Source organism: Penicillium hispanicum (genome assembly GCF_028827665.1).
Source record: "Penicillium hispanicum strain IBT 35686 chromosome Unknown utg000001l_segment0_segment0, whole genome shotgun sequence".
Lineage (NCBI taxonomy): Eukaryota > Fungi > Ascomycota > Eurotiomycetes > Eurotiales > Aspergillaceae > Penicillium > Penicillium hispanicum.
The window spans coordinates 2,429,305-2,452,291 of NW_026623193.1; the positions used below are offsets into that span (position 1 = coordinate 2,429,305).

The following is a 22,987-nucleotide window of genomic DNA, read 5'->3' on the forward strand; positions in this document are numbered from 1 at the left end:
CGCCCGCGGTGTTTCTCGAGCGCGAGTCCACCTTACTTGCAACGGCTCTCCGGTTGCCTTTTAACGGCGCCCTGCACCCGCGAATTCATGTCTTGTCTTGTCCTCCGGCCGCACACACTGCAGTTGCGTGGTTCATCTTTGTCTTGTATCGGTCCCCTCTCCCTCTCTGCGCGCAGGTTGGGTCGTCCTGGGATCGGTGGGCTGTGATGGATGCCTTCTGCTGCTTTGCACTCACCAACATCTCAGTCCTGGCTGCGCTGCGCTGTGTGCGACCATCGCCGGACTGCGCAACCGGAGTCATAACCAAGGGCAGGAGGATGGCCCACGACGACAGCCTCAAAACGAGCCATATGGCCATCGTCCTGGGGATCGGCCTCGGCGTCGTGCTGTTGATTGTAATGAGCTTACTGTGAGTGGCCCTGTTCTGGCCGGCACGTCGTTTCCACTTGGTGTGCTATGTGCCGTCGTGTCCTCTCATTCCCCCCATTTTCCGCCGTCTGCCTGGTTGTGCTGGGCGTCGGGTTATCTTCCGGCTCGCGTGACACAAGCCACTCTGAGCTGACGCTGCTAGGCTGACCGTTGTGATTAACCGTCGCGATCGTCGGGCGATCGTGAAATCGAAGAAAAATCCAAATGAGCGTTTGCAATGCCTGGATGCCGTTTCGCCCACCCGCACGCTGGAGCAGTGGTGGACCTCGACCAAGGGCAAGATGGGCCTTTCAGAGGCCGTAGATGGCCAGTTCGTTTGGTATGGCATTCTTGAGTGGACGATATGACCGGGACAGAATACTGATAACCATCTCCAGCGCCGTTTGTTTGGAACAAGTCGATCGCTCCGAGGAAATCCGGGAGCTGCAGTGCTTGCATGTGTTTCACCGAGAATGCCTGGACAAGTGGTTCCTGGGAGATCACTATAATTGCCCTTTATGTCACCGACCATATTTTGTGGCCGAAACACCTCCGCGCAACGATTATGTGTGGATGGTATGATGTCGCACTCTAGCGGCGGGAGCGGGTGTGGCGATCGGTCTATGGAATCAGGCTATGGATAACACCTGTCCTCCAATGCTAATGATTATGAGACGATGATTGCAGACTATGATTCTTCCCACGCATGCAACTCCAAGCGTAGACCAGGGGCCGTGTATGTGTGGAAATATCAGATCAGCTACGACGGCATCATTCACACTCGAGTCGCGCCTCTCATGGCACAATCCCGTCATTCGCAGACAGATAGTCCGAGCTGAAATCCCAGGTACTATAGTTGGACCAGTCCAAGAAGTCGGACAGACCGGACGTGACGTCGTGCAGCACGTCGGCTTGCACGGCTTGCGGGTCGAGCACCTGGTCGAGGATGCGCGACAGCTTTTTCTCGGCTTCTTTGCAGGCGCGATAATTTCCGTGGCCGGGGCGTGAAACCCACCCCAGCATGGAAATAAACACGCTCAGGTTTCGGATGAGCTCTGCACGCGGGAGCCCAACTTGTCCGAGACCAGACCCGTGCGACTGGTGCAGTAGTTCGAGGAGAAGCACGCTCGCGCAAGGCAGACCGTACGTGAGAGCCTGCCTTAAGTCAGTTACCTGGAAATCATTGCGCGTAGTAAGAATAAACGTCTGAGGGGGTCGTACAATCCAAGAAATGTGTCTGTCCAGGTCGATCATTGGAGTTCGCATCGAGCCGAAGCTGATGACGAGGGCTAGAACCCGGCGAGAAACGTCACAGAGGGAATCTTTCTCAGCGTTTGTGTGTTTCACAATTGCTCGGTGGAGCAGAAAGCACGTATAGAGGTAATTGAGATAGAAATGCACGATATTGAATTGGCCCCCCTGCTGATCGTCGCTTTTCAGTCGGTCATATCGGAAGTGGTCCGGGGCTGCTTCCCACACCGTGCGTATCCTCTCCTGGATTTTGCTGCAGGGAAGCCACATTAGCGCTCTGGATGGAATGATCAATTGCCGGAGATTCCACCAGCAAGACCTACTTTGATTTGCGGATCATGTCATCCGGCCCGCGTGTTCCCAATGCAATTTCCAGGGCCTGTTCTCTGAAAATGGAAAGTTGGAATCGGAGCCGCGAGGAGGACATTCGATGACGAGCCCCGCGGGTATTCCAGCCCGCGCTGTCAAGCTCAGTAATTGCCTGGTCCAGGGCGTCGCCACTTGCAACGAGCACCTCATCACTCAAATCCAGCGGGGGTACCAGAGTGCAGTATCGGTAATTGATGAGAGGAGGTCGACCGACAAACGTTGCCATCATCTTGTCCATGTAGAAAGCTGAGCTAAAGCAGCCTCTTCGCCATTGGCGGAGGAAAAACGGGCAGCTGTCGGTGCTTTCGGTATCGAGATGTAATCCTGCGGCATAGATCGTAGCAACCAAGTCACCCAGCCGACGCCATGCCTGGTAGCCTGCGATGGGTGGTCAGCACACATCATTCACCTCAGAAATACAGATACAAGAGAAAAGTCTTACTTGAATCTCCGTATTGCTGTGTCCGGAGCATGACATCGTTGTACTGCAAGAACGCCAGTAGTTCGTTGGCCGCCGAGGCCTGGTCGCAGAGGCTGATGCATGTAGTGCTTGCCACAGTCACCTGCTCCAAAAGGCTGTCCTTGGCTCGTGGATCATCCGTTCCTTGGGTGACGTGAGGGTCATTATCCGGCGTCACCACCAGTTGCTGTCCACAGACAGAGAAAATATTGCCTAGAGCCTCCCAGCGAAAATTGCGCCCCGTGAACGAGGCACAATACTCGTCAATATTCATGGAGCCGTGAGTGACCAGGGGCCGTGATGAGTTGTGGAAGATCTGGGTAGCGAAGCTTTGCAACCTGGGCATCAAGTTCTGGGGGTCAAATCCATCGAATATCTCGCGGATGGATTTGAGAATGACATCCATGATCACTTTGGGGACGACCATGTTCCATGAGTCATGGCAAAACTGCCCAATCAATTTCTCGCGAACGTCGAGATTATAGAGGAACAGCAGCAACTCGGCTCCAGATTGGATACGGTCCGGCTGCACCGACAGGACGGGCGAGGATTCTGTGCTTTCCTCGGGCTCGAAAGGGATCTCACTGCGATGTTCCGAGAGCACTGCCGTAAAACTAGTCGATCCCAGGTAGCCCGGAAGAGCTGAAGGCGGCTCCAGGGGTGCAAATAAGCGCCCGCTGGATAACGAGCGCGGACTCGAAGCACTAGTAGCGACAATGAGTATGTATGTGCAGATCTAGCTGCTGGCCTGGTGCATTCTTACGTGGAGGTCGGCTGGCTCGAAAGCCTGCTCGCAGCGCCGAGAGAAGCACTACCATGCTCCGAGGTAGTTTGCCTGGTCATCGGCGCCGGATGGTAGAAGCACTTGTCGTTGATCCTCTTTCTGGCGCATCTGCGACAGACTGGTCGCTCGTGGCCACAGCGTTGCTTGGACCGGCGACACGGCTCGCACGACTGCAGCGAGCCATTGCGACGCGTGGCCGGGTTCTGAGATCGGTGGGAATCGATATTCCGCATTTTCTACCCGCGTAGACATGCGTCTGCCGCGAGTCTCGCCATGCCTGGATGTTGTCCGAGTCTGACAATTCTTCCTCGCGAGTTGGCGAGTTCACAAAACGCTCGACGGCGGTCAACTTGGTGATGCCCAAAGCGGCTTAGCGTTCCGTCTGCTCTATCAACGCATAGCTGGATTATCACTGCGCTCTACTACATATATATTTATATTTATATATATATATATATATATGATCAAGGACAGCTGGATTCACGGAATGTCGAAAAGCTCTCTCTGGAAAGTAAAGCAATGCCTAGCTTTCATTCTTGAGGTCGACACTTGCAGGAGAACCACCAAGCCATCAGGTACAATGATGAAGTCTTGTGCATCTCAATACGGTATTGTCACAATCTCCCATCTAGCTTTCAGACTGATCGCGCGATATCTGAAGCTTACAGGGATATATATCGGTATAGCGTTTCCTAGTTCTTCCTGACAATGCAGACTACAGCCAATCAACAGACAGCCGCAGCCAACACAAGCGCCGAGTGAAAATGGTCGCTGCCTTCGGTGGGGGCCAAATCTTGCCGTCTTCACAGATGGAAAGTCGTTGTCAAATGTCACGATGAGCTCCTTCCAGATCGTCGAGCATATCATTCCTGGCCAGCACATCCGGGAGCACCCGCACAGCGTCAACGGCCGCCAGGAGACTGCCCTGCAGCTCGCGATCAAGCAGTACATCCCACTCGACCAGCCCAATCCCGTCCCCGACAATGCCGTCACCGTCCTCGGTCTACACGGGAATGGCTTCCCTCAGGTGCGCACGTTGCTACTGTCCGGCATCCAAATGGCTGACCCGACTAGGAACTGTATGAGCCACTCTGGGGGCACCTCTATGCTCACTTGAAGAAGCAATCAGTGCCACTGCGCGGCATCTGGATGGCCGATGTCTCCAACCAAGGGGCCAGCGGGGTCTTGAATGAAGATATCCAGGGCGATACCAGTATGCGCGGCCACTTGTTCCTTCAACTGCAGGCTAACCACAGGCAGCCCACTGGTATGATCACTCTCGCGACCTCCTACATATGGTCAACCACTTCCGTGACGACATGCCCCGGCCCATCATCGGCGTTGCCCATAGTATGGGCTGTGCCCAGCTGTTCGTCTCAACTTTGACCACCATGCAAGAGCAATGATCGTACTGACACCTCATCCCAGCGTGCATCTCTCGGCGATTCACCCGCGCCTCCTATCAACACTGATCCTCTACGAACCGATTATTCTAGACGTTGGTGCTTCCAGGAGCCAATCCGAACAGCGCAATCCCGCAGCCCTCGTCGCACACAGACGAGACCTCTGGGAGTCGCGAGAAAAGGCAGAGATCGGCCTCCGCAAGAGCCTCCGCAAATGGGACCCCCGGGTCGTAGATCGCTACCTGGAATTCGGCCTGCGGCCCGTTCCAACGCGACTCTACAATCAGCACCAAGATCCCCAATTACCGACATCGGCGGTCACACTGACCACCACCAAGCACCAAGAAATGTGGACCTTTGCCATCCCCAACCTAGAGCCAGAGTCTGCCGGGTTGGATCGGCTCTTGCTGGCGGACTGGGACGTCCAGAACGAGCGTCCGTACGGTTTTGCGCGACCAGAGTGCGCCGCGGCGATGCGGGATCTACCTTTCCTTCGGCCCAGCGTCTTGTGGGTTTTTGGGGGTGAGAGCTACTTCTCATTCGCCGCGTCGCAAGATTCTAAGATGCATGCGACGGGCACAGGTGCTGGTGGAAATGGCGGGGTCGCCAAGGGCATGGTGGAGAAAGCGGTGATTGAAGGGGCTTCGCATACATTAGTCTTTGAAGAGATCGATAGGAGTGCTGAGGTGGCGGCTGATTGGGTTGGGCGGTGGTTCCAAAGCTGGTTGTCGGATGAAAAGATCCTCGCTGATTATCAGAGTAAGAGATCTGACCGGGATATGTTGAGGGTCTCCGAGGAGAGTCTCAAGACAATACGCATGACAACTTGGAACAAAAGGCCGAATGGGAAGCTGTAGAGGCCTGGTTACCTCGAGATCCAGTTGGACATTCCCGACCAAGGGCACTGTACATACCAGATCCTAGACTATATATCCTTCGTTTTGTTCATCTACCATAACGCCTCTTCAATAATTCGCATTTGGAAGGGATATACATACGGCACTGGAAGGAAACTGATATGTACGTTGACACTATCATCCTCTACCTGGTACGCTATCAAGATATCAGACATGTACATCAACGCCCATTTCTTCATAATAACAGGAACAATTTCCACTTGACAAATCTGCTTCTGTGGTCTCCTCTTATAGAGCTTAGATCTTGTCAGGAGTGAAACGGTGATCTGCGCAGATCGAGATTAGTTGATCAAATGAATTGAATGCTAGAAAATGACTGAGACTCACCGGTCCAACGCTCGACTTCATTCATCGCCTCTGCACAAAGACCAAAAACCTCCTCCCGCTTTTCCTCTCGCTCTTCACCTTCCAGCTCCCCATCCTCGATCGCACGATGGAACGCCTCCACTTCAGACTTGGCGTGATCAAAGAGAGACTGGAGCTTCTCCAGGGCCTTGGGAGGCAATGGCCAGCGGCTTGATTTCAAGCCACCCTTGGAGAACCCGGGGCCGATGAGAAAGTTGAAGGACTTGGACGTGTACCAGTACTTTTCAGCGCTCTCCCAGTCTATAGAACATGAGCGCTCAAAGTTAACTGGAAGTGGTTCATTGGGCCTACCGTATTTTGGCATTTTGCTGCTGCTGTGTTACTGTTAGGAAAGCAGTGTGAGGTTCAGAGAAGGCACACCGTTGAGTAGAGTCACTCCGGGAGATGAGGGACCTGGCCTTTTATGTTGATTCTGCACTACAAGTTTCATTGACGGTAAGTCTGTCATCATACCAGGCTACTTCTGAGACTTTTCTCATGGTTCTTTGTCGTTTACAAAGAAGCAGCCCTCTCTGCTACGGTGATAAGCCAGTGAGCTGTCTGATCGATTTCGCTTTGTCGATACTGAACATGTTGGGAACGTCTCCAGGGATGCAAGGCGAAAGGAGTACTCGCCTTGATTGAGCCATCTATCTCAGGTGGCAGGTGTCATAGACAGACCTGTAGCTAATTGATCTGTCGTAACGAGCTCTAAATCGACGGAGACCAATACCTCAGTGTAGTCACATCGTTGCCAGTGCCATATGGGGACTACTCTTTTATTTTTTTCATACGATTGTGATCCAGAATATCTACCTTGTTCTGATTGGATTTACTCTACAAGTGCCCGAAACTAAAAAATGCGGACTAGATATATACCCAATCGCGGAATATCAATGAGCATTCACGATGAACGAGAAATAGTGCACATGTCCTCTTTGATGTTCAGCCCTCAGTTGACTCAATTTATTTATCATTTGTCAATATAGTTAGAACAATCCTGGGTGAAAACTGACATCCTTGGAGACTGGAGCTTACCGAATGGGTTGTCGGTTAAAGGCCCACTTGCAGCACTCCACATCAACAGGTAGGCTAGTTTCTTTTCTCTTTAATTTTCTTTCAGCCAAGCTGCAATCCAACACCCAGAGCCACTGGATGTATCATCGTGTCTTTGGGCGCGGTTTCAAAGTACTCGCCGAAAATGCCACCGATTGGTCGCCGGGTCAGCCTGGGGCCATCCGAAGAAATAATCTCCAATTCGCTCTCAGACTTCTCGAAAAACATTATTCGATCGGCGTAATCATTCATACGATCAAAATTGTAGACTGCGCGCTCTTCGGGCTATATTCGACGCCAACAGATCCCATAATCCAGAGTCCTAACACCTTCAATTCCAAGATACTAGCCGTCAACACTAGACTCCCCCTGATCCATACCTAAAATGCCTCTCAAGATCGCAATAGTGGGCGCCGGCATTGCTGGACTCACAGCAGCCGTCTCCTTGCACGAGAGCGGCCATTCAGTCCAGGTGCGACAATCCTCCACTCGCCACAGCGATGCCAATTAGTTAATCAACCCCAAACTAGATCTATGAAAGCTCCGCCTTCGCTGGAGAGGTAGGCGCAGCTCTCAACCTCACGCCAAACGGCGTGCGGGTCTTGCAGCACCTTGGCTTCGACTTCCAGCGTGCCCGCGCAGTGCAGATGCTCAACTGGGACAATGTAGATGGAGTCAGTCTCACGCGAATTGCCTGCCAGGATGTGTCAAAGGCGGCTGCTATCTTTGGAGCCCCGTTCTTTGCTGTCCATCGCGTGGATCTGCACGCAGAGCTGATGCGACTGGCCGCGGCCCGCGAAACCCAGGGTGCCGAGAGCACAGCTGATGGCGAAGGCATTGTGCTTCACCTTTCGTCTCCAGTGAAGCAGGTGGATGCGGCCGAAGGCAAAATCGAATTTGTGGATGGAACTGTCCAGTACGCGGATCTGGTCATTGGAGCAGATGGATTGCATTCTGTTGTTCGAAAGTCGGTCGTGAATGATCCTGTGCAGGCGAAGCAAGCTCCCACTGGACAGAGTGCATTTCGCTTTTTGATCCCTACCGAAGTGCTCGAGGCGAGTCCTGCAGGGCGTGAAATCCTGGAGTGGAAGACTCCAGGTGCAACATTGTTCGCTGATACGCAGCTGAAAGAGAAGGAAAGGCATCTGATGTGGTATCCGTGCAGAGAGTGAGTTCGCACATACTATGGAAGCTTGCTAGCTCACTCACAAGGGAATAGTGGTACTGTGCAGAACTTTGTGGGGATTCACCCTACCCAAGAGGAATCCGAGGCGGATCCAGGTTGGTTAAAAGAGTCCACAGAGTCGAGCTGTTGTTGACGACGTGCAGATTTCAATGCTCTACTGCTACGCGAGTTTGGTCACTTTGACCCAAAGGTCGTTGAGACCCTAAAGTAGGTTCTGCTTGCTTATTGTGTGATTTAGCAACGCTAATAAAAGGACTCAATAGGCTAGCAAAGGAAACTAAGTGCTGGCCACTGTTTACAATGAATCCCCTCGAGACATGGACGTCTGGCAAGGCTGTGTTGATTGGCGACGCTGCCCATCCGGTACACTATGCCCTTTTAAGCCCTTCTAGGTCTACTGATCCATCTAACATTTCTCGAATATAGATGCTTCCGTTTGGTGGGCAAGGGTCAAACCAAGCCATAGAGGATGGAGGCGTGCTTGGAAGTATTTTCGCCGACGTCAGCGATGCTGCAGGTGTCCCCGCACGCCTGAAACTTTTCAATGATATTCGTATTCGGCGCGCATCTAGAGTGCAGATTCTCTCTAGTGTTCGTGCCAACAATGAACATTTGATCCAAGACCAACTGCAGCTTTACATGGAGCCTGGTGTACCAGGTAAGTGAACTCCGCATTGTAAAGGAGCGAAGCGCTAATGGTGCATCAATGCAGTTCCTAGCTCGTTCCCTGGGCGCATTGCCCATGATGCTCGGTATGTCGTAATCTCCAATTGGTAAAGCTTTACTGTGGGCAACGAAAGAGCTGACTGTTCTAGATTTGACGCATTGGCCCACTGTCGGGAGGCACTTGGAAATGTTGAAAGTAAAGGTGCTGCGGTTGCGGTATGAACTCAGTGTCCAACCAGATATATACCAGATACACTAGTCAAATGCATTCCTCAGTTTTCCAACTCTAAGATAAATATAGCAAGTATCTTGAAACAGTTGAAAATAAATAAGGATCTCCGGGCTTAGGAAAGACAATAAAATGACTTCGAATCGACCTGACGGCTATTTGATCGATCACTGATTCAAATGTGACTGCTTATAACAGCACCAGGATAATCACATGCGACACTTCCATTCATGGCAATTTGGTTTCCTACAGGGTTGATAAGACCAATAAATCAATAATGTTCAATGAAAAATCAATACAGAGAAGAAATCATATATCCCCAAAACTCCAAAGAAAATATCACAGCATAGCCGAAAGGAATCTAATGCACAAGATCAATTAAACCATCCAACGTCATGCCGCGTGAGTGACACCTGTATACATCTATCATTTCCAAAGGATCTTTATGTACCTCGCCATTGGGCGCTTCATTGGTGATTTCATCCGCCGGGGAGAAGATCAAGAAGTAAATGACTTAACGCATTCTTTAAAGACTTTCCCAAGCTCGCGAATCTTTTTGCCGTTAGTATTTACCATAAGGAGGCGAAGGGATGGGAGCACCGACCTGAGGATGATTGAAGATACCCAGATAGTCCGTCTTCAATTCCTGACTCTTTGCAGGGCTGACCAATTTATCCCACCCAAGAGTCGGAGATACCGCTCTGTTACTGTTCATCCAAGAAACAAGCTGATTATCCGACTGGACCGATGACCCTAGCCCATTCTGTGAGACAAGGATAGTTGTGTAATCCGGAAGCTGTCCTTCAAGGGGCTTTGGTGTGTAGCGCAGCAGCATGCTGACTGTAGCTGTGAAGTGCGCGTCTTGCAGAGCCTTGCCAGGACGGGAAGCAGGAGTTGCCGGGCCCATCAGACCTGTGTCCTTGAGTGTGTCCAATATAATTGTAGATGTTGAGAGTGCAGTCGGAATGGGTGCGGTTGGGGCTGGAGTATCGATGATCAAGAGCCCAGAGACTTTCTCGCCGGCGTCGAGGAGCTGGCGAGCAACCTCGTAGGCAACTAATCCACCAAAGGCATAGCCGCCAAGCAAATAGGGACCAGAAGCTTGGACTGTGCGAATGGCTTCCAAAGAAGCAGCGGCAATCTCCTCCACCTTGCAAGAGCTCATCAAGCTGGGCTCGCGGGCGTAAGGCGACTCCACGCCGAAGGTTGCACGTCGGCCAGGGAGAGGGGGAAGCTGGATGTACTTTGAGACGGAACCGGTCTCGTCAGCGAAAAGGAACATGGGCAGCTCTTTGGAGGTCTTTGACCCTGAGATGAGAACCGTCTTTGCGGGCTTGTATGGGGTTGGCTCGGGCGCAGGCAAAGACACGGTTGTAGATGGGGGCGCTGGTGCTGGAGCGATGACTTCAGGCTCGGGAATCACGGTGCTTGTCATCTCTGGGCTCTCCGGTGGAGTATTTTGAACAATCAAGAATTCCTCCGAACTGTCAGACTTGCCATCGTCGACAATCTCCTTAGCTCTGGGCTCCGCAGCTGGAGCGCCCTTCGGCGCTAAAGCTGCGATAGCTTCAGCAGTTGTGGAGTGGTCAAGGAAGAACGAGCCAGGCAGCTCGACCCCAGTCTCCTGATGCACGGCAGAGATGATGGTGATGGCCATCAACGAGTCCAGGCCTAGGTCGCGGAAGCTAACGTCGCCGGCCATGTCACTCATGCTGCAACCGACTTCGCGCGCCACAATTGACATGAGTGTGTTGGCAATGTCTGGCTTTGCGAACTCCTCATCATCCGCAATCGATAATACTGGGGACACCGTGGTGGCTGGAGTGTTCACCGCCATAGTAGTCGTCCTCGTAGTGGCAGGGGCATGAGAATGGGTATGAGAGAAAGGTATTGTGGCGGGCGTGTCGAAGGGAAGCTTGGTAGGAGGGGCTGTTTGTACATTCTTCAAGGCACTCGGGCTGAGAAGAAGGGACAGAGCGGTCTTCTTCATCTTTTGGAACTGCATTCCAGTAATCACTGACACCAGTTCAGCTCCATCATAGATGTAAACATCACCAGTGACTAGGCTCTTGTTGGACGGCGAGTCTTCCATATAGGTGTAGCTGGTATAAATGGCGGTGGGGTCCAATGGCTTGAATAGATGCCAGGCCTCAAACCCGGTAGAAAGACAAGCCACCTCTGCAGGATATCTCAGTCCACTGTTGACTAAAAATCCCGCCAGGTGCACAATCGAATCAATCAAGAATGGGTTGAATAGGTAGTGGCCGCCTGCTGTAGATGCCTGAGCCATGTTCACTTGCGCGAGCGCATCTTGCATGTCACCGTCCAAATAGACCTTTTCAAGGCCATGGAAAGGCGCTGAGTAACGCACCACATTGTCGAAGAGGCGGTAGACTGCCAATTTACCGAGTTGATGGGCGGCAGATTGTTTGAGCGTAGCCATGCGAGACCGCACAAGGAATGTGTTGTTGGCCGAATCCCTTGCCTCCAGCAAGACTCGACATGTCCCAAGTTCATATCGCTCGGAAGGAGTGCGGCAGTGGTACTGGACATTTCCGATCTTCTCAGCAGGAACGTAGTGAACACTCACTTCTAGCGTTTGCTGGCTCTCGGAGAGCGTCAAGGCACGGTGGAAATGGCAGTTCTCAACCGTGAGCGAAGTCGGCATCTTCGCATTTGGCGAGTTTCTCAAATGAGCGTACTTTACAGCCGAGAGTGCCATGTCCAAGAGAAGACTGCTAGAGCAGATCTCAACACCGGCAACCGCGTGGCCTTGAATTGCAGTGCGCAGATTTGGATCGGACAGATCCGATTCAAAAGTGACCGATATTTGACTTGGCTCAAGCTTCTCGTCTTGAATACGCTGCAGAGTCGTGGTGGGAAATCCCTGCACAGATGGTTTAATAGGTTGTGGTTGAGCTGGAATTGGAGATCTCTCAGCAGTCAGTTCCTCAGGATCAGGGAACGGTGCCCAGAACTCCTTCTCATCAAAAGCATATGAAGGGAGATCCAGGAGGGAAACAGTGGACTTGAAGTCTTGATGATAGGCAGGCCAGTCGATGGCCACCCCGGCCATGTAAAGGTCCTTCAAGCTGGATGAGATTGATTCCCACGGGCCCTTGTCATGGTGCAACGAGGCCATGCACCGACCGAAAGTTTCCTGGGTGCCCAGTGTAGCCTTGATGAGACCAAGGCAGATAGGATCAGGGCCAATCTCTACAAAGACCGGGTTCGCAAGCTCGGAGCTCTGCAAAGCCTGGAGTGCACCCACAAAGTTCACCGGCTCGCGCGCTTGATGAGCCAGGTATGTAGGTGAGAAGATGCCTTCTTGCGCAACCACTGTACCCAGCAGGGTGGAAACGATGGGGATCTGGGGGGCGGCGAAATGGACGCCCTGACCGGCATCCTCGATCTGGCCCAGAATGGGATCCATTTGGTGCGAATGAAAGCCATACGGCACCGACAACAGAGTACTCCGGATGCTGCCGGCTTTGAGCTGATCGCGAAGCCGTTCAAGCGTACCCCGGGGGCCGCTGACAACAGTCATCTTGGGCGCGTTAACACATGCGATCGCACAAGAAGTGTATTCAGGAGATGAAATCATATCCCGGGTATTGTCAACGTTCAGGTTAACCGCCAACATGCCAAATTCGTGCGCTGTTGCACTCTCGGAGACAATCCGGGCTCGAGCGCCAACAAGATAGAGTGCATCGCTGATCGTAAGCACACCTGCCACACACAATGCAGCATATTCGCCCAGGCTGTGTCCAAGCACCATCGCAGGCTGGACCCCCCAGGAGCGCCAGAGATGAGCCAGGCCAAGCTCAAGAGCCAGAATGGCTAGCTGTGATCGTACTGTATCTGGATCTGCCTCTTCGAGCGTTTCATCCGAGATAAGATCTGTAAATTTGGGCAGGCCCTGTGCAGAGGCAATAGTTTGATAGTCAGTGAGTATGTTGCGGAATGTCGCTGATGTCTTCCACAGCTCTGCTCCCATGCCATTATACTGAGCGCCCTGGCCAGTGAAGGCAAAGACAACCGAGCTCGGCGAAGGTGCACGCAGTGCTTCGGCTCGGGTGACATCAACTTCCAGAATTTGGATCACATCTTCAATAGACGAGGCCACAATGGCAGACCGCAGGACGCCATGGATGCGGCGGGCGGTGGTGGAGTAGGCCAAGTCGGCCAATTTGCTCGCCGGGTTCTGACGCAAATAGCGCAGGTATTTCTCTTTGGTGTCAACAAGAGATTTTTGCGATCGAGCGGTGAATGTAACGACGTGATGAGAGCGAGGATCGAAGCTCTTTTCGGGCTTTGGTGGCGCCTCCTCAAGCAACAAACACGAGTTTCCTCCCTGTCACCGCTAGTCAGCGAGAATTGCATATAAGCGTTGGTCTTTTACTCACGGAAGCATCAAAGCTGTTGAGGAACAGACGAATAGTTCCGTTGGCCAACGGGCTGGGCCGCAGTCTCATGTTAGGGCCTGCGATATGGACATTGCGAGCCGCTAGATCAGGGAAACGGTGGTTGATAGGACCGGGGAGAACAGGCTGAGGAGGGATCTTTCGTGTCTGAAGCATCATCAACGTCTTGATGAGTGCACAAACGCCGGCAGCCTACAGGTACCAGAGTTAATAAACGCCCGACGATTTCCAGAGATTGTTCGAGCAATCAACTTACAGCTTCGCCATGGCCGATGCTGGCTTTGACGGCTCCAACTGTCAGGGGATTATCGGCGTTTCGCTTGGTTGCAAATGTCGACAACACAGATGTCATTTCCATCGAGTCACCAGCCTGCGTGCCAGTTCCATGCATCTCAACGTACGAGATGCTATTAGGGTCAGTGCCGCTGTCCTCCAAGACACTGCGATACAGCTGCTGCTGTGCTTGAGCGGATGGATGCGTGATGGAAGTTGCATCACTGCTGTAGTTCCTCCCAGAGCCACGGATCACAGCGAGGATGTTGTCTTGGTCATCTAGCGCATCTTCCAGACGCTTAAGAACAACAACGCCAATTCCTTCTCCGCGGACGTATCCGTCTGCATCATCCTGGAAGGTCTGACAACCTCCGTGGGTTGAGAGAAAGCCGCCTCGGCTGAGACCCGACGTGGGCGCCGGAGAGAGAAGCAAGGAGCCACCACCTGCCAGAGCCATATCGCATTCACGGCCAATGAGCCCTGAGCAAGCCAAGCTCACGGTCGCAACGCTCGATGCGCACGCAGCATCGATACTGTATGATGGACCACCCCACTTGTAATGATGGTTCAGCCGGCCAGGGCCAAAGGCGCGGCAGTTTCCTGTCGCATAGTAGATGTCCAATCCCTGATGGTGCACCAACTCGCGCCAGTCATCTGACGTCTGGCCAAAGTACGACGCGATTCGATCGCGGTTCGTCGCCAGTGTGCCGTCTGGGGAGTAACCCGCCATTTCCAGCGCCTCGTGGCTGGTTGTCATCAACAGCCTGTGCTGCACGTCCGTCTGCATTGCTTCCCGGGGTGACATGTTGAACATTCGGTGATCGAACATACCAGGCTTGTCGAGGAACGTGCCGGTGCGAGCCATGGTAGAGTTCTTCTGCTTGCCTGTGGCGTCGTACCATTTCTCCAAATCGTATCTTGTGTTTGGAATCTACAACCTGTCAGTGTCTGCTTAGAATGAGGTTGGGGGAAAATACTGACTTCTTGCACATATCGCTTTCCCTCCAGTAGGCCTTCCCAGAAAGCATTCACGTCACCAGTGCCCGGGAACCGACCAGACATACCCACGATGGCAATGAGATTGGATCCCTGGCGGCGTGATGACGTGGTTTCTGGTTCACGATGTGTGAGGACCGAGTACTCGATCTTGGAGTTTTGCAGAGCCTTCTTAAGATAGAGGTCATGGCTAGTGTAGCCCGGCATAATGACACGGAGAGTGTGGGCATGTGTGAGCTCGAGAGTTGCGTAGATGGCCTTGGCCAGCTGCAGAGGCTTTTGGCCGACGTCGATGATTATTTCTTCGAGCAGGCCACGGAGCGTACGTGGAGCTCGGGGCTGGCAGTTGTAAGGTGAAACGATCGTAGTACCTGGCACAACCTCACGGTCCAGCCAGTGCGAGTTGCCCAGGATGCGAGTCAGATCCACCTCTGGCAGGGTCCCCATGTGAACCGCTCCGCGGGCATCGGTCTTGATCTGAGGGGCCTCTTGGAGCTCTGTTGACCATTCAAAGAGACTCTGCAGGGTGGTTGGTGGGCCGAAAATCGTGAGCCAGCCCTCAGATATAAAACCGATGCATGCGTGTCTGAGTTGGGGGACGGACTGGGGGAGTTAGTTTCGTCCCTGCGCAAGTCACAGTTTCGTGGAAGGAAAAGCATACCTGGCTCTGATGATACTCATCTAAAATCGGCTGGACGCGCTCTGGAGCGAGTCCCAGCACCGTCCGCGCCCAGAAGCCATTTGTCCGATCCACCATCACAGACCGGCGGTGCAATTCGCGAGCCATGCGAAAGATTATATGTGTCGCCTCGACCGCCAGTTCTAGTAATTCACTCGTATCGCGGGCAATGGCGGCAACGGCAGCAGGCACTTCGCCAGTGCAAAAGCCAAGGAGGTAGTTAGAGGTGCCATGGGACGCAAGTATTGTCGGATCCTCTTCTGCATATCTAGAATAAATCGATGAGTGACGTTCCATAATCATCACTAGATAGTGGCAGTTGTTGACTTACAAGATCAGCTCTCCCAATCGGGCAACGTTCATCAGTACTGTCGCAATAATCTCGTCGGGCTCCTCCGAGCGCCCATTTTCTTCGGCCAAGCGAAGCAAACTGTCAAAGTTTGGGATCTTGCTACGTTCTTCCAAGTGTAGATGACGGATTTCAAGTTGCACGGCATCGCATGCCTCACGGAGGAACTGTCGCACTAGTCGGGAAGAGGTGGAATGGCCCACGAGCTGCTGAATGGCGGGCAGCTTCTCGACCGTTTGGTCGCCAAAAAATAGGAAATTCATGATAGGTAATGAGAGTCGTAGGTAGGATAGAAGAGCGGGTCTATTGTGGATAGCGGAAAAGATAGATAGCTAGGGGTGACAAGATCGAATGTAGATGGGGAGACGGCGGCGATAGTAGCGATCGGATATATGGCGATAGTGCCGATCTTCCTCTGGAGATGGTGAGAAAGCAAAGCCAGATTCAATATGAGCAAAAGAATCTTATACTATAGCACGGTCAAATTCCACTGCCTGCGTGTTCAAGAACCGCCCCATCTGCGCTGCGCCCGCGCGCTGGTCTTAGGGTTACGTGATACCAAGCAGCCAACTGTCAGCCGGGATCAGCAGTTCTGCTGCACACATGGGCGCCACATGGCAAGATCAAGCTTAACACGGAGGGTTACACAAAATTGGCCGACATGGTCACCGACCGGCCGATTCGGCGAATTTCCACCTTTCGCGCAGCCGCAGGGGGACGGAGACCATGTTTTAGAATAGTAGCAGAAATAATGGCAGGTCCGTGAAGATAGGCGACATAATATAGTAAGGACCTCCACCGATTGGCCTCGGTGAGTTGATATGCGGGTCGCGTGGTGGTAGGCCTCCGCGAATAACACGAGTAAACCGGATCCAAATTCGTTGAGTGTTGACAAGTGCTGCAGTCAGGCATATCGTCCTTCGAGGCTGTGAGGACGGCTTGCTCTTCTCTCGTATTCTGAGGTAAATGATCGACTAGGCATCCTCCGCCCCATTCCTCCTTTTCCGTTTTGGGAAATGCAGCTTGATCCTTTGGATGCACATGGAGGGTGGATAGAGATCATGGGCGTATTTTTGAAAATGGAAGTTGTGTTGAACAAAGGTATATAGCGACGCCCAAAATCCCAGACAAAGAAAACTGGATTCCATATTGTACATACCGCGAGTTTTCAAACCCTGTGTGCCGACATAGGCTAAGTCTATATATGGAAAGGGATGTATTTTAAGTTATGTATCCCAGACCAGCTATTCTAGACGACTTGTACACGAGGGAGCTGTATGGTTTTAGTATTATTATGACAACCATGACGTCGCCTAGGTCAAGAGCCTTCAATATATGAACTTTATCAACCGACCCGTCACAGACGGCCAGGAACCTCGATCCATAGCAGTATGACATGATCATCCTTATGATATGCAGCAAGACTGACATCACGAATTCCCAAGGCAACGAATGTAGTCTGTATCATTCGGTCGACCACTATTACTGGCCAGAGGCCAAAAGAGCCTCCGAGGAATTCATGCCTTTCTTCAGCGATGTCTCCACGAAGTTGGTGCAAGGAAAGAGAATGCTAGGGGCCATTTTCGACACCTGTCGAGAGATAGCCATGAAAGTCTGTAAAATTGATATTGCTGCCGAGCTAAATTGACTTTTCAAGGGTTCTGGCTCAATAATACTTCGTGTTGGGGGGTAGGCCCTGTTTCTGATCATTCATCTGCACATTGCGACATTTAGTATCTGATGTTTGAATGCGATGAAGGTACACAAACCAAAAGCTTTCCAAAACTCTTAACGAGCTCGACTTCGTATTCGCAGTATGCTTTCTCAGGAACGCCCATATCTTGAAAGGTTGTCGCAACATCAAAATCAATCCATACAATTCTACTGCCAGACACAACGAGCATATTCTTCGGATAGATGTCGTGGTGGTGAATGAGGGCGCTGTGGATCTCTCTGATCCCGTCAACGGCATAGTGAAAGAGGCCGTCGGAATAATTCACGCAATTTAGCCGTTCGGCTTCCGGGAAGTACTCGAGTACAATCGCTCTCGGTAGAAACTTATCCTTCTCGAAATGATTCAGCTGCGGGTGAAAGTGGGACGGATCGAGTCGATCGATGCAGCCGTGAAAGAACGGAACAAAGCCGCGCTCGCACACGCCGAATTCAAGAAGGTTACGATATGCATTCATCTCGCAGCGGAAACGATCGAGGTCTCGGCCTCTTCTGCTATACCCTGGATCACCATTATCGTGGAACTGATATGTCAGTGTCGTACTGGAATGGCAAAATGTTGACTAACCAGCTTCATGACGCGTGTCTTCCCACATATTCGTACCTCGAGTACCGTCGAAGCTTCCGGGCGACTAATCTCCCGTTTGATGACAATATCACGGAGATCCAACTCAAGCGAGCAATTGCCCTGCGGACCCATGGCGGTTGCGCGAGCTATCTGGACTTGGGAGTGTTGTCGAGCTGAACTACGAGGCTCCCTAGATTACATAAAACGATTTCTTCGATCCCTGCAGATAGCTCGCGCGACTTGCCACTTCAGCCGTTCCTGTATGTCACATAGGAAACAGCGAGCAGTTCCTGGTTTGATCCCCTGCTGAATGAAGAATCCAGTCTTGTTCTTCGAATATAAGTTCAGGATCGAGGTGGGTTTCCAAAATTACTTGACAAATCTGCCGAAAGTCAGCTTTGTACCGCTCGGTGGCGCGTGGTTCCAACCATTTGCCGTATCCGTTTACAAGGTTGATGAACCACCTGGATTGTCGATCTTTGCGCATCAACCTGACCTTGGATGACCTGGGCCTCTCGCCTGTATTTGAGATACCATAATCTTACAACCTAATATAACATTACCTGATACAAATGATCTATTCTAAGGCTAGCATATAATGAGATTAGAACTTCAAGCAGGCCTCTATACACGAAATATGTATTGGGGTGGGCGGCTCTAATGGTTTGCTAGAGGAAGCGGAACCTGAAGCCATTCTACTCTTTGCGATGTTTCCGGTTGGTCTTCAAAATGATCGTTGCGTGCAAAAGCAGTATGAATTCTTTTGTCTATTAAAAATCCCTATTCAGTCTCCAGTGCCGTTCCAACTACCAAATCTTGAATCAGCATCAAGGCGCAGGCATTCTTGGCCATAACAGGGCCAATGATCCTGGCTCAGATAGCATAATAAAGCTGCAAATATCGTCGGACTATTATATTACACCTTCTGCGACTCCACGCTTGGGGAGCTCTCATGCGCCGTATCCTCGCTGTCGTGTGCCCTCTCCTCGACATCCTTGGGTGTCTCCGTAGCAAGGGGCTCGTTCTTCTCGGGATCTTCCTTCTTCGCCGCCGCAGCCATCTGGCCCATAATCGCAGCCATGATCTTATCGGCCTCCGTAGCGTACTTGCACGCGGCGCGGATGCGGGCGCCATAGATCTTGAAGAGGAGAGGGAAGGGTGCGCAGACGAGGGAGAGGAATGCTGGGATCGACGCGCCCCAGTTGTATCCGAGGTTGTGGAACATCTGGGTGGTGAACATCGGGCTATTCAGGAATCGGTCACGTTAGCAAGTCTGACATTTAGGGTAAAGTTGCTGGGCATGGGTAGTCCACATACAAGGCAAATCCAAAGAGCGCGCGGAAAATCGCATTCGCGGCGAGTGACGACGCAGCGAACACGGTGTAGGCGTCGATGGTGTAGTTCATCAGGCTAATGAAGAGCAGCACTTGGCCGAGGCCAAAGAATACGGTGCCGATGATCGGGACAATCCAGTGGATGGACAGGAAACACGTCCACGCAAACCAGAAGAGACCAATCGGCAGCAGAATGCAGCCCAGAAGAGCTGGCTCAAGACGGGCTTCCGGAGGCAGACGGCCGCCAGCAGCAGCAGCCTTCTTCTTGTACATGCGGTCGAAGACCAAGTAAATGAAGACGGCAAGGATTTGACCGACGCCGACGCCCAGGAACGAGAGACCGGAGATACCCTGCGACCAGTGGCGCTGCTCCTCGAAGATGATAGGGAAGGCCGCGAACTGCATGTAAAGGATCCCATAGACTAGATTTGATTAGCAGGCCGTCACGAATACCGAGAGAAGTGCAAAGACATACCGACAGCGGCGTAGATCGCCAGCATGAGCACAATGGGCTCGAAGATGAGGAGCACCCAGGGACGAACAATTGCGACCTTGAAGACCTCGCCCACTGTCTTGTGGCCCTTGTCCACCTCGAGCTTGCTCTTGTAAACATTACCCGTCAACTTGCTCAGCTTCGCCGCGCGACGAACCAGTAGGTAGGGAGTATACGTCTCCGGCACGAAGATAACCCCCATAATCCACATCACACCGCTGAAGATCACGCTCAGGGCGTCCACCCAGCGCCATCCAGCGTACTGGCCGAGGAAACCACCACAGATGGGACCGAGGGTCGGACCCAAGAACGGCGCTGAGCAGTACACGGTGATGGCCAAGCCACGTTCGCGTGGAGGGAAGATATCCGCGATCACACCCGCCGCATTCACGATGGACGAGGCACCGAAGGTACCGGAGAAAAAGCGCAGCACGAGAAGGGTCTGGATGTTCTCAGAGGCAATCGAGCAGCCGCCAAACAGCGTGCAGAGACCCAGGGTGAACAGGTAGAGCCATTGTCGACCCCAGAGTTCCGACATGGGCGCCCACGTCATCGGGCCAATCGCGAATCCCAGCACGAACAGAGTGACCGTCAATGTTGCAACCTCCGTCGACACGTTCAGACCCTCTTCGATCTGGATCACGGCGCCGGAAATTCCTGCCGAGGCCATCGACACGGAGAGTGTACCGAAGGCCATGATGAGGGTGATGAACCATTTGACCGGCTGGCTCAGGAGCATTGGATTGCGCGCATCGTCGGGGATGAAGTCGACCACATAGGGTTCCTCGGCCGTGCCTTTGCCTGGGTATGAATGTTGGAGGACATCTTCAGTGACGAGCGATTGGGAGAGGACGAGGCGGAAAAGCGACGGTTTGGGAGCCATGGCGAACACGGCTCAGCGAGAGCGCAGGACTGGAGGCTCTTGCTTTTCTATGGCGAAGCGTGGGGGAGCAAAAGGAGGAATGGATCTCGATCTACCAGGTATGTATAGCTTCACGGATCGAGAGGTAATTAAGCTGTGCGGGGCGGCGCCTAGCAGAACGACCTGAACGAACGACGCAGGAGTTACGCCTTAACTCCGCGCTCGGGGGGTTTTTTTTGGTTCTTTTTTTCTTTTCGCCTTTCTTTGTTCGCAGCTGGCTTCGTCGGCGAGCTACTCGGTGGCTTCGCGGCAGCTTCCCCCCCTACGGCGAATCAGCACCGCGACGATGGTGGAGATGATCTGCAAATAAAGACGGCGCGGCTCGTCCAGTTCTCGTCACATTCCAGACTGAGAACTTGGAGACTATGGCGACGCTCCAGACACTTGCTGCCACAATCGCCGACAAGGCGGCGGAGATTACGCGGATTTTGGATTCCAAGGGCCTCGCGCAACCCCAGCTCAGCGAGGCCGGCATTGACGACTTTGCCGGAATCGACTATGAGCTGCGCGATGCACGCAATGCATTGATTCGCGCCGGTCTGGACGCGGTGCGGCTGGCACAGGGTCCCGAAGACCAAGTGCTGACACTGGCCTGGTCGGTAGGTGATGGCGTGGTTCTTTTTTTTCTGATTACAATTCATAAATTCCCTCTCATTTCCACCCTCGAAGCCACCGGGATGACCGCTAATTCGGACAGGCCGCTGATGCAGCCAATTTGTCAACGATAGTCCGGTTCAACATCGCCGGCCAAGTGCCTCCCAGCGGCCAAATCTCCGCGGTCGATCTGGCCGCTGCAACTGGATTGGATGCCGATGTGCTCGCACGAGTGGTCCGCTATGCCATTGGCAATGGCATCTTCTACGAGCCCGAACCGGCAGTCTTTGCCCACACGGCCTCCTCAGCCTTACTCGGCCGCAACGAGCACCTCCGCGACATTGTCTCGCTGTCGAGCGACGACATGGTTCGGGTGATCTCGCGCCAGGGCGAGACTCTCCAGCGACAGCAGGAAGATCCGGCAAACGCGCCGGCCACGGCCTTCAACGTCGCCTTCCCAGACTACGCACACGTCTTCGAGTACTTTTCCAAGAATCCGGAGGTGGGTCGACGATACCACAACTATCTACTCGGGCGGGTCCACACGTCGCGCTGGTCGGTGGACCATCTAACATCATGCTGGGATTGGCCGGCCATTGGTGGAGGCACCGTGGTGGATGTAGGTGACGCCCTGCACGTCTGTTGAATAATCCGTCTCGTATTCTGACTGCGCTAGGTCGGGGGCTCGTCGGGCCATACCTGTGCAGCCTTGGCTCGCGTCTGCCCCAATGCCAAATTCGTCATCGAGGATGTCAATCCCGATGCGCTCGTCAAGGGCCGCGAGCTTCTCAGCGCAGACGCCGACGTCTTTCGCCGCACCACGTTCGTCATCCACGATTTCTTCACCCCCCAGTCGGTCGAGGGCGACGTCTACATCTTCCGCCACATCTTCCATGACTGGTCCGACGAGGACACGGTGAAGATCCTCAATAACCTCCTTCCCGCGTTGAAGCCCGGCGCTCGTGTCCTGGTTAGCGAGGGTCTGGTTCCTGATCCACCGGCCCGTCGGACGGGCTGTCTCGACGAGCGGTTGATCCTGTAAGTGTGGCCCCATTCCTCCTCCTGCAGGCGCACTAACTCGGTCCAGATTGGAAGACATGTTCATGTTGGGCGTGCATGCTGGCCGCGAGCGCTCGGCCGCCGATTTCGCCCGGCTGTTCACGCAGGTCTCGCCGAAATTCGCGCTGAAGGGTGTGACCGGGGGACGCCAGGGCGAGTTCCAGTCGCTCATGGAGTTTGTCTATCAGCCATAGTATAGTTCGATTCGACGCAATCTATTCACTTGCTTCACTCCGTACGTGGTTTTCCTCTCCAGACTATAGATAGCATAGCTTGCGTTAGCTCGATGGGAACCGTCTTCCACGATATGCCACTGGCAGGAATCCGCCTGTTTCAGCCCGCGCAAGGAAGCGGCCTCGAGGCAAGATAGGACTAGACAGGATAGATACGGTGGCGTGTAGATCACTCCACGCCCGCCTGGGGCAGCGATAAGACCAACGCGGCGATCCACTCGCGTCGCCCAAAGACACCGGTGCGTGGCCTGTGTGATC

General features: G+C 53.1%; 9 protein-coding genes across 9 annotated transcripts; 4 read left to right on the forward strand and 5 right to left on the reverse strand.

Moving 5' to 3' along the window:
- Positions 1 to 206: 206 nt before the first annotated feature.
- N7459_000941 (putative RING finger domain protein) lies at positions 207 to 990 on the forward strand (the record flags this gene model as incomplete). The annotated part of the gene is made up of 3 exons (XM_056940126.1): positions 207 to 409; positions 572 to 748; positions 807 to 990. 3 exons carry the CDS (start codon positions 207 to 209, stop codon positions 988 to 990), a joined length of 564 nt encoding a protein of 187 aa, XP_056804406.1.
- Positions 991 to 1,203: 213 nt separating this feature from the next.
- Positions 1,204 to 3,505, reverse strand: N7459_000942 (putative C6 transcription factor; the record flags this gene model as incomplete). The annotated part of the gene is made up of 4 exons (XM_056940127.1): positions 1,204 to 1,912; positions 1,983 to 2,406; positions 2,471 to 3,192; positions 3,252 to 3,505. 4 exons carry the CDS (start codon positions 3,503 to 3,505, stop codon positions 1,204 to 1,206), a joined length of 2,109 nt encoding a protein of 702 aa, XP_056804407.1.
- Positions 3,506 to 4,107: 602 nt separating this feature from the next.
- Positions 4,108 to 5,532, forward strand: N7459_000943 (putative toxin biosynthesis protein; the record flags this gene model as incomplete). Its single annotated transcript, XM_056940128.1, has 4 exons — positions 4,108 to 4,299; positions 4,347 to 4,485; positions 4,533 to 4,641; positions 4,701 to 5,532. 4 exons carry the CDS (start codon positions 4,108 to 4,110, stop codon positions 5,530 to 5,532), a joined length of 1,272 nt encoding a protein of 423 aa, XP_056804408.1.
- Positions 5,533 to 5,881: 349 nt separating this feature from the next.
- N7459_000944 (uncharacterized protein) lies at positions 5,882 to 6,262 on the reverse strand (the record flags this gene model as incomplete). The annotated part of the gene is made up of 1 exon (XM_056940129.1): positions 5,882 to 6,262. One exon carries the CDS (start codon positions 6,260 to 6,262, stop codon positions 5,882 to 5,884), a length of 381 nt encoding a protein of 126 aa, XP_056804409.1.
- Positions 6,263 to 7,378: 1,116 nt separating this feature from the next.
- On the forward strand, positions 7,379 to 9,067 carry N7459_000945 (Aromatic-ring hydroxylase-like protein; the record flags this gene model as incomplete). The annotated part of the gene is made up of 8 exons (XM_056940130.1): positions 7,379 to 7,465; positions 7,524 to 8,161; positions 8,213 to 8,274; positions 8,323 to 8,386; positions 8,443 to 8,542; positions 8,606 to 8,837; positions 8,892 to 8,931; positions 8,995 to 9,067. The coding sequence occupies 8 exons, from the start codon at positions 7,379 to 7,381 to the stop codon at positions 9,065 to 9,067; spliced, it is 1,296 nt and encodes a 431-aa protein (XP_056804410.1).
- A 569-nt stretch (positions 9,068 to 9,636) lies between these two features.
- On the reverse strand, positions 9,637 to 16,058 carry N7459_000946 (Beta-ketoacyl synthase; the record flags this gene model as incomplete). The annotated part of the gene is made up of 6 exons (XM_056940131.1): positions 9,637 to 13,428; positions 13,481 to 13,690; positions 13,755 to 14,702; positions 14,753 to 15,370; positions 15,429 to 15,714; positions 15,778 to 16,058. 6 exons carry the CDS (start codon positions 16,056 to 16,058, stop codon positions 9,637 to 9,639), a joined length of 6,135 nt encoding a protein of 2,044 aa, XP_056804411.1.
- A 1,403-nt stretch (positions 16,059 to 17,461) lies between these two features.
- N7459_000947 (uncharacterized protein) lies at positions 17,462 to 18,226 on the reverse strand (the record flags this gene model as incomplete). Its single annotated transcript, XM_056940132.1, has 3 exons — positions 17,462 to 17,509; positions 17,565 to 18,050; positions 18,131 to 18,226. The coding sequence occupies 3 exons, from the start codon at positions 18,224 to 18,226 to the stop codon at positions 17,462 to 17,464; spliced, it is 630 nt and encodes a 209-aa protein (XP_056804412.1).
- A 784-nt stretch (positions 18,227 to 19,010) lies between these two features.
- N7459_000948 (MFS transporter) lies at positions 19,011 to 20,804 on the reverse strand (the record flags this gene model as incomplete). Its single annotated transcript, XM_056940133.1, has 3 exons — positions 19,011 to 19,338; positions 19,412 to 19,850; positions 19,904 to 20,804. The coding sequence occupies 3 exons, from the start codon at positions 20,802 to 20,804 to the stop codon at positions 19,011 to 19,013; spliced, it is 1,668 nt and encodes a 555-aa protein (XP_056804413.1).
- A 404-nt stretch (positions 20,805 to 21,208) lies between these two features.
- On the forward strand, positions 21,209 to 22,690 carry N7459_000949 (O-methyltransferase; the record flags this gene model as incomplete). The annotated part of the gene is made up of 4 exons (XM_056940134.1): positions 21,209 to 21,442; positions 21,541 to 22,056; positions 22,114 to 22,475; positions 22,525 to 22,690. The coding sequence occupies 4 exons, from the start codon at positions 21,209 to 21,211 to the stop codon at positions 22,688 to 22,690; spliced, it is 1,278 nt and encodes a 425-aa protein (XP_056804414.1).
- Positions 22,691 to 22,987: the final 297 nt, after the last annotated feature.